Source organism: Ochotona princeps, chromosome 19 (assembly GCF_030435755.1).
Source record: "Ochotona princeps isolate mOchPri1 chromosome 19, mOchPri1.hap1, whole genome shotgun sequence".
Classification (NCBI taxonomy): Eukaryota; Metazoa; Chordata; class Mammalia; order Lagomorpha; family Ochotonidae; genus Ochotona; species Ochotona princeps.
The window spans coordinates 50,473,838-50,483,165 of NC_080850.1; the positions used below are offsets into that span (position 1 = coordinate 50,473,838).

The window sequence follows — 9,328 nt, forward strand, 5'->3', positions numbered from 1 at the left end:
ACAGCCAGACCTTCCCTCTCCCCTCTCATTCGCAGCAACCAGTAGAAACTCACCTGAAACACGGAGCTGGAAGTCCACAGCTTCCCCACCTGCACGGCAGGAGTAGGTGCCCTCATCCTGACTGGACACCAACGCCACCACCAGCCGGTGCCGCCTGCCTTCATCCTCCTGCGAGAGCCGCTGGCCAGAGTTCCCCAGCTCTGAGCCATCCTTGTACCAGCGCACAGGCACATGGGCTTCTGAGGTCTCACACTCAAACTGGACTTGGCCCCCAGCCACGGCATCCACACAACCACCTGTTGAGTCCTTGTGCAGAAAAGTTGTCAGGCCTACAGAGGATGGCAGGTGACCAGTCAGGCGGCATAGGGGCCTCGGCCCACAGAAGGCCAGCCCATCTGTTGGGTCTCAGGTGTGAGGACTCACTATCCACCCATGATCAGATGGGAACTTCTTCCCCCTATGGTGCAGCACACTCCCCACCACCCATTCCACCTGCCTCCCTCCCATATGCTAGCCCAGGAAGGACGTGACCCAGCCACACCAGCAGTGTCACCTTGCACAGACAGCTGGTAAGCGAGGCGGGTCCCATGGCTGACACATTCATACAGGCCAGCATCGTCCCGTGTCACGTCATGCACCAGCAGCACTTGCCGCCTATCTGAGGTCTGCACCTCATACTTGGGACCTGGGGCCAGTTCACGGCCATCTTTCAGCCATGTCACAGTCGCAGCCTGGTCAGATAACTCAGCCAGCAGCTGGGCCTCCTCGTGCGGCCGGGCCAGCACCTCCCGGGCAGCTACAGCTGCAGGCTTATGGGGAGTCCGCTCTGGGGCTGCTAGAGACCAAGAATAGGGGACCAAAGCACACAAACAAGTGGATGACAAGGGTGTGGACAGTGGACAAAGACGGGAGAAATGGTGAGAGAAGAACAAGACCAGGGGATGTATGGGAGAGGGACCATGTGGTCCCAGTGTGATCGAGAAGCACAGATTGAGGACAGAGGCAAGGCAGGTGGGAGACAGGGAAGGGAGGGAACCGGGCGGGGGAGGGAGAGGCAGGGACGGGGACAGGAAGCAGAAACAGAGGGAGGTGGGTGAGGAGAAAGTCAGATGAGGCTGTGGTCCAGCACCATGACCACCATGTCCTGTGACCCCAGTCTGTGGCCTCAGTCTGACTCAGTGCCCCCTCCCCAGACGGCAGGTCTGAGTCCCTTGCCTACCTCGGACCTCCAGGCGGATGCTACTTTCAACACCATCAGCCACAAACTTAAGCTGAGACCCATGCAGGCTGGCGGGGACCTCTTGGAGGGTGAGCACGTGCCGGAGGCCACTGCTCAGCATTTGGCACGTCCTGCTGGCCTTCAGGGCCTCCCCATCTAGGAACCACTGACCCGCCGAAGCCACTGTGAGTTCCAGAGAAAAGGTGACCTCGCCACCCTCCACTGCCTCCACTGCCTGCAGAGGTATCCTCACGGCCAACTGGGGAGCTGTGGGGCAGGAAGCACCTGGCATTAGGAAAGATTCGACAGCATGCCTGGTGGACAGGGTTCTGCCTCCCATTCCTGTCCCCCAGCCTGCATCTCATGCCAGGAGGGGCTCTGTCTCAGCCAGCACCACACACAGTGACCCTGAGCACAGGTCCAGTTGGGGCACACTAAGGACAACTTAGTCACCATCCCGCAGGGTTCCAGACAGAGCTGCCCTTGGGGACTTGAGTTCTAGTTCACAGTTCCTCCTCCTTCCCCTGAGTCAGATCTAAAGCTGCAGTACCGCCCACCAAAAGAGAAGCACCAAGGGGCCCCTTTTGGCCTTGCCCTGCTTGGGTGATCCAGGGCCAGGAGTCACGTACCCAGGTGTACCGTCCCTGGAAATTCAAGATAGGGACTCTGACCAAAGCTGTTGACAGCTGACACCCGGAACTGGAAGTCGCTCTCCTCAGCCACGCCAGTCACAGTCAGTTGCAGTGTGGCTACCAGCTCTGTCTCATGGCAACGGCTCCAAGCATAGGTGCCAAGCCTTCTCTTCTCCACCAGGTAGCCATCAATGGGGACAGCACGGTCCCCATGGGGTGGTGGGGACCAGCTCAAGGTCACAGAACTCTTGGTCCTGGCCAGCACAGCAGGGTCTCCAGGGGAATGCAAGGGTGGTCTCCTGGGTGCTAGGAGGAGCACAGGAGAAGGTCACAAACAGGCAGCAACTTTTCCAAGCCCTGGGCCTGGAATCACCCAGAGGGGCAGCCCAGAACTGCTTGGTACCCTGGACCTCCTCCAACCTCACTCAGGACCACTGGTCTCCTTGCAACAATAAGGGTGTGAAGGCAGGCATGCTGGGGACTGGACTCTGGCCTCTGTCTCCACCCACGGTAGGGCACTTCCTGGCCCTTACCTGACACACAGAACTGTGTGGATGTGCGGCAGCTGTTGGCCACAAAGGCTACCTCCCCTGCATCACCCAGACCACACTGGGAGATGGTCAGCGTGTGGCTGGTGCCCTCATTGCTGATGCTCACACGGCCTCCGGCAACAACCTCCTCCTGGTTCCACAGCCAGCGGACAGAACCCTCTGGGCCAGCCAGCTCCACACAGAAAATGGCTGTGTCCCCCACGCGCACCGCCGTCTTCCGAGGAAGCTTTCGAGTCAGGTTGCCTGTGTCCCGGAGAGTCAATGCTGGTCAGAACCACCCTGCATGACCCATCCACTCCCTATCCACTTCCCATGTACATCCACATGCCCCACCCACTCCCCACTCCCTGCCCCACCCACTCCCTGTGTACACCCACATGCCCCATCCACTCCCTGCCCACTCCGTGTATACCCTGCATGCCCCGTCCACTCCCTGTGTACACCCACATGCCCTGTCCACTCCCTATCCACTTGCCATGTACACACATATGCCCCATCCACTCCCTGTCCACAGGAAGTGGACAGGGCATGTGGGTGTACATGGGAGTACACCCACATGCCCTGTCCACTTCCTGTGTACACCCTGCAAGACCTGTCCACTCCCCATGTACATACACACACCATGTCCACTCCTGCCCACTCTCTTTGTGTGCCCTGTCCACTCCCATCCACACACCCCTCACTGTCTGCCTGCACTCCTGTCCACTCCCATGCATACCCCATGTGCACTCACAGTCAGCACATCTGCCCACCACCCTGCCAGGCCCAACCCCCACCCACTGCGCCTGCCTCGGACTGCAAGCTCGGCCACAGTGCGGCTGCCCTCCGCAGTCTCGCAGATGTACACAGCATCATCGTCCGCCGAGGCATTGTGCACGGTCAGCCGTCGCTCTGCGCCCTCCGCTTCAATGGCATACTTGGCTCCAGCCCACAACCGTGTCTCTTCCTTGAACCACGCAGCCTCAGTGGCTGGCTGTGGCACCTCACATCGGAATGTGGCCGACTCCTTCTCGCGCACCTCCAGGTCCTGAAGTCGTTTCCGGAAGGGAACGGTGGGCTCTGCGGGGTGCCGGGGACGAGCAGGTGAGGATAGGAAGTACAGGTGGCGAGGGTCTGCGAGACCACGGGAGTGGGGGTGGCGGCGTAGGGAGGGATAGGTAAGGGCGGGAGCCTCTGGGAGCGGTGGGTTCAGAGAGTGAGGGGCGCAGGGAGGCGCAGGGGCAGGGCCTGGGGAGCAGATAGGACCAGTGACCAGGGACTGGAGGACAGAGCTTGGGAGAGTCAACACTGCGCTCTGCAGACCCAAAACACAGACCCACTCAAGACGAGAAGTACCCAAGACTCAGCGTCCTCCCCATCCTCCCACGCAGAGCCCCCTTGGTCGGCGCACCTCGAACGACCAGCAGTACGGAGCTGTAGGTCTGGCCCACCAGGTTGGATGCTGCACAAGTGTACAGGCCGCAGTCCTCAGGCCTACAGAACAGTATCTTGAGCACGAAATTCTCCTGTGCATCTTCATACACTGCGTGGCGCCGGCCCTCGGTCACAGGCTGCCCGTCCTTTTTCCACAGCGTCTCAGGCTTGGGCTCGCCCGTCACATAGCAGCTGAGGCGTGCGTGTTTGCCCTCGGTCACTGTGCAAGTGCGCATGCCTGCGACGAGAGGTGCAGTGCGGGCGTCCTCCGCGCGCATAGCCTCGCGGCGCTGCTGCAGGTGAGCCAGTAGCGTGGCAGTGGAGGCTCCAGGCGGGCTGGGCACGTCGGCCTCAGAGTCCACCACCAGCGCTGCCGCCGCACTTACAGCGCCCAGGGTATTCTCAGCACGTACCTCGTAGGTGCCACCGTCTCGAGGCCGCGCAGCCCGAATGCGCAGCGAGCTCTCCTCACCCTTCTCCTCCACGCACACTCGCGGGGCATTGGGCATGCCCAGGCGCCTCCCATCCTTAGACCAGCTCACAGCTGGCTGCGGGGAGCCACGAACGCGGCAGCGAAAGGTGGCATCAGCGCCCTCGCGTACACGGATGGATGTTGGGCGCAGCAGGAAGTGCGGCGCCTGCTCAGCACGCGCAGCCTCATCGTCCACTTGCAAGCCCACAGCCGCAAAGGCCTCGCCAATGGCGTTGCGCGCACGGCACACGTACTGCCCGCTGTCACCCAGAGCCAGGTCCAGGATGGTGAGGCGGTACAGGTCACCGTCCTGGGCCAGACGAAAGCGCACGCTCGGCTCCACCGGCTGCTGGTCCTTCTCCCAGCTCACCTGTGGCGTGGGGTTGCCTGTGATCTGGCAGCTCAGAGTGGCGTCTTTGCCCACCGACACCACGAAGGCCTTGGGCCGCGTCAGAAAGCGAGGTGCGCCACTGAGGGTGGAGGACTCCATGGCGCTTTTGGCCTTGTTGACTGCAGGAGCCTGTTGGGGGTGGGTGATGAGAGCAGGGATGTGCACAGCCCGCCCCAGGTCTCCTGTGCACAGAACTGCTGGAAGCACCTGGGTTCAGCCTCTGCCAACACAAAGCTATCATGTCCACCATGCAAGAAGCCTCACTGGTGCCACGTGGTCCCGGTTGCCATAGCTCCTCAGTGTCCAATTCCCCTAGTGCTTGTCCCTGACTCAGAGTTCCCCAGCACTGTGGTGTCCCCTGTCCCTCACCCCATATGCAGGCATGGGTGTCTGCCTGAGCAGCCACTCTCTGCATATAAGCAGGGGCTCAGGCTGGTCCAACATACCTCAACTCCTGACAGAGCAGGACCACCATTGCCCAGTGCATCCCCATGCCCTCTAGCTAGCAGTCCTGTGATTCAGGCACCTAATCCCATTAATCCCCTCAGGAGGCTTTGGGCCCAGGATTGGGCCAGGGTATGGGACTGCTGAGTCACTGTGCAGGCCACACCCATCCTCTGCCACCCCCACATGCTAGGTGCAGGGGTGGGAGACCAGCCCCTCTACAGCTCCCTCTACAAGCACCTCGAAAATAGCTCCTGCAAGGCCATGGGAACTCAGCTCTTGCTGGCCTTGAGCTCTGGGCTCACCCAGAACTGCTCTGAGCCACCTGGAGGGACGATCCGTGTGCCCTCCCAGGGGAGGGCAGGGCATCCCCATGCCCTCTTACACACAGACACACCAACAGCCTAAGTCACAGATACCCCTGAGCTGGCTGGCTAGACAGATGGGAGGTGGGTGGAAAGAGGTGTGGTTGATGTGGGCATGCAACAGGCAGGAATGGACAGGCAGCTCCCCATCCCACACAGCCATGGGGGCTGACCCTGAACCTCCTGGGTTCAGACTGACCCCAGCCAGGGAGTAGATAACAGAGGACAAGACAGGGTTGGTCATCCAGAGGGATCTCCTCTCTCTAACACCCTCCTGGACAGACTCAGAGTCCTTTTTGGGGGAACCCAGGGGACAGCCCATGGCCCATACCCTCTTCACAGAGTTCTGAGCTCCTGGAAGGCCCAGAGACCCCATATGGCTCCAACCCTGAACCACTCTACCCCTGGGCTAGAACCTGAGGCCACCTGTGGCCCTCTGCCCTTCCAGATTAGCTCTCCAAGGGCAACTGCCCCTCACCTTCGACCCCTGGGCTCCAGTTCCCCAGTCTGCAGGAGAAATTCTTTCCTGGAGTCAGGTGTCCAGGCCACACTGGCTGTCCCTCCGCTGAGCCAACAGGCCCAAAATAGCCCCAGCTGTCAGTGGGCATCTCACTCAGGAGAGTGGGGGCAGGGCAGCCAGACCCTCAGGCCCTGCTGAGAGCCAGAGTACCAGGCAGGGGTAATCAGAGGGTGTTGGTCCAGGCTTCCCAGCTCCAGGCTAGCTGAGCTGCCTCTCCCCAGGGTGGGAGAGTCGAGAATCACCCGTGGGATTGGGGCTGGAACATGGCACAGACGACCCATTCCAGGAGAACTTTGGGCTCCTCAAGTCCCCAGAGCTGTGACCTTTAGCCACCAGGGCCCCCGCCCGCCTTCTCACCTGTCTGCAGAGGTGTGTGTGCCGGTGATGGAGTTGCGGGGGCTCAACTCCCTTCAGGGACCCAGGACAGACCCAGCTGCAGCCCACACTCCTGCCAGTCCTCAGACTGGACAGGGACGAAAGGGCAGGCAGATGCCGTCAGCTGAAGGCCCGCCCCTGCCCCCACCCTCAGCCCAGCCTAGCTCCAAAATAGCCTGAGTGTCACTGCACAAGACTCAGCTCTACGCTGGGGCCTACAGGGCGCAGAGGAAGCCAGGGGTAGAGTCCATGACAGGGACAGACACCCATGGATTCTGTGGTGATGTGGGTCCACCTGCCCCCACCCCGGGCCACAGTGCCTACTGCTCTGGCCAGCATCCTAGAGTGCAGAGCACATAGAAGCCTGGGTCCACTCTGCACAGCTGGAGCTGAAGCCCAGCCTGGGGGTATGGCGTGAAGTGACCAGTAAATGTCCCAAAGAAGACACTTACAGAGGACCAGGGGTTGAAGTGCAGGGAAGACAGGCACAAGCAAGGCAGTGAGCCACACCCACATCTGTGAGGGCATTCTCTCCCATTTCAAACACACACGTTAGTGAGGTAGTCTTTTTTTTTTTTTTAAGATTTATGTATTTTTATTTGAAAGGCGGATATACAGAGAGCAGGAGAGACAGAGAGGAAGATCTTACATCCGATGGTTCAATCCCCAAGTGACCGCAACAGCCGGTGCTGTGCCGATCCAAAGCCAGGAGCCAGGAGCTCTTCCAGGTCTCCCACACAGGTGCAGGGTCCCAAGGCTCTGGGCCGTCCTCAACTGCCTTCCCAGGCCACAAGCAGGGAGCTGGATGGGAAGCAGGGCTGCCGGGATTAGAACCGGCGCCCATATGGGATCCTGGCGCGTGCAAGGTGAGGACTTTAGCCTCTAGGCCACCGTGCCGGCCCCTGTGAGGTAGTCTTTCTCTCCTTTCTCTCTCTCTCTCTCTCTCACACACACACACACACACACACATCTGTGAGGGCAGTCTCTCCCAGTTCTCACACACACACATACATCTGTGAGGGCAGTCTCTCCCAGTTCACACACACACACACACACACACACACACATCTGTGAGGGCAGTCTCTCCCAGTTCACACACACACACACATCTGTGAGGGCAGTCTCTCCCAGTTCACACACACACACACACACACACACACACACATCTGTGAGGGCAGTCTCTCCCAGTTCACACACACACACACATCTGTGAGGGCAGTCTCTCCCAGTTCACACACACACACACACACACACACATACATCTGTGAGGGCAGTCTCTCCCAGTTCACACACACACACACACATCTGTGAGGGCAGTCTCTCCCAGTTCACACACACACACACATCTGTGAGGGCAGTCTCTCCCAGTTCACACACACACACACACACACACACACATCTGTGAGGGCAGTCTCTCCCAGTTCACACACACACACACACACATCTGTGAGGGCAGTCTCTCCCAGTTCACACACACAATCTGTGAGGTTGCTCTCCTCTAACACACGGACATGCACACCTATGAGGGCAGGCTCTCCCAACTCTCTCTCACACACGACTGTGAGGGTACTCTCTCTCGCCAGCTCCTGTAAGGATCCTGTGAGGCAGTGACTATACCCACACCCACACTCCCTCTGGGAGTAGAGACTGCCGGCATCCTCCCATCTCCAAAATTGTACAGGGACGACATGGGACAGCGAGCACAGCCAGTACACTGCTGGCTGTGAACTTCTGGAGAGTTAATGTCAACACATACAGGAACTGTTCACTTACACAAGAACAAGGAATTAGATTTTAGAACTGGCAAAGGACTTGAGCATCATTCCTTAAAAGACTCCACCAGCCCAGCAAGTGCACAACTGATACTCAGCCTTATGAACCCCCAGAGGAGTGATGTAGGAAACCCACCCCAAGAGAGTGACTCTGACCAGGACCAGAAAAGTGCCCATCCAGGTGTGGAGGGAAGAATGTGGCCTGAGCAAGCCCCAGAACCACCACAGGTGCCATGCCTTCCACACATCGTCAGGACTGAGGCTCAGGAGCCACAGACAAGGGGTGCCGGAGTGAGGCAGCGGGGACCCCTTGAGACAGCCAGGGAAGATGAGGAGTTCAGGTGCCACATGAAGACCTTCCTGCCTTAGTCCCACCCCTATGTGGGTGACCCCGGAAACAAAGTTGGAAGAAAGATGCTGCTTTACCAACCAAGTAAATGGAGTTGGGAAAACAGTCCCTTCTCCAGGTAAACAGCAGAAGACAGGGACAGAACATGAGCTGGAGGGGAGACCAAAACTGAGCGAAGCACCCCCAACCGACTGTGCACCTCAGGAACGGTGCCAGGGAATGTAAACACCTCTCCAAAGGACAGATGAACACACATGCACAGTGACATGGAAGCCATTAAGAGGGACCAGGACTCTCATAACTGCTCAGGATCACCTATGGTGGTTCAATATGAGACGGGAGCTCAGTCACACAGAGGTGTCACATGAAGGTGTCTCTTTCCCAGCCAGAGAGGGCCACCAACTCCCAGATGCCAATCACTAGGTCACAGCCTTAGTACCAACCAGCTCTTCTCACGCTTTAGAGACAAAATGCCATCAGGAAGAGATGGGCCACAGTCTCTCACAGGTGGCCCATCCTCTGAGCCGGTCTCAGCTTCACTGTCCTGAAGGGACCCCTGCCAGCCCCTGCCCTGAGGGTGTCAGCCTTTCTTATTTTGGTTATTGCCCTTGATGGCTGATGTATTTCATGATATCCCACAATGCTCTGAGCCACATACCTGCCTCCAAACACTAGGTTTGGGCACCGGCCCACTCCTCAGACTGAATTCCAGTTTGCATGCTGAGAACACTGGCTACCTCTGGGATTCTAGTGATACGTGCCGTCATGTGATGAGGCCCTAGTGCTGGCCTCTCAATCACTGACCCCCGTCATGGCAAGAATTTG

At 59.0% G+C, this 9,328-nt stretch overlaps 1 protein-coding gene across 1 annotated transcript in view; it reads right to left on the reverse strand.

Moving 5' to 3' along the window:
• OBSCN (obscurin, cytoskeletal calmodulin and titin-interacting RhoGEF) overlaps window positions 1–6,489 on the reverse strand; it is an 82,104-nt gene extending 75,615 nt beyond the window's left edge. Inside the window, exons 1-8 of the mRNA XM_058677405.1 lie at window positions 6,365–6,489; window positions 3,793–4,807; window positions 3,192–3,461; window positions 2,385–2,645; window positions 1,849–2,157; window positions 1,220–1,486; window positions 554–835; window positions 54–329 (exon numbers count right to left, since the gene is read on the reverse strand). Of these exons, the coding sequence (XP_058533388.1) occupies window positions 54–329; window positions 554–835; window positions 1,220–1,486; window positions 1,849–2,157; window positions 2,385–2,645; window positions 3,192–3,461; window positions 3,793–4,777 (2,650 nt within the window). The 5' untranslated portion in view covers window positions 4,778–4,807; window positions 6,365–6,489. The remainder of the gene's footprint in view (window positions 1–53; window positions 330–553; window positions 836–1,219; window positions 1,487–1,848; window positions 2,158–2,384; window positions 2,646–3,191; window positions 3,462–3,792; window positions 4,808–6,364) is intronic.
• Window positions 6,490–9,328: the final 2,839 nt, after the last annotated feature.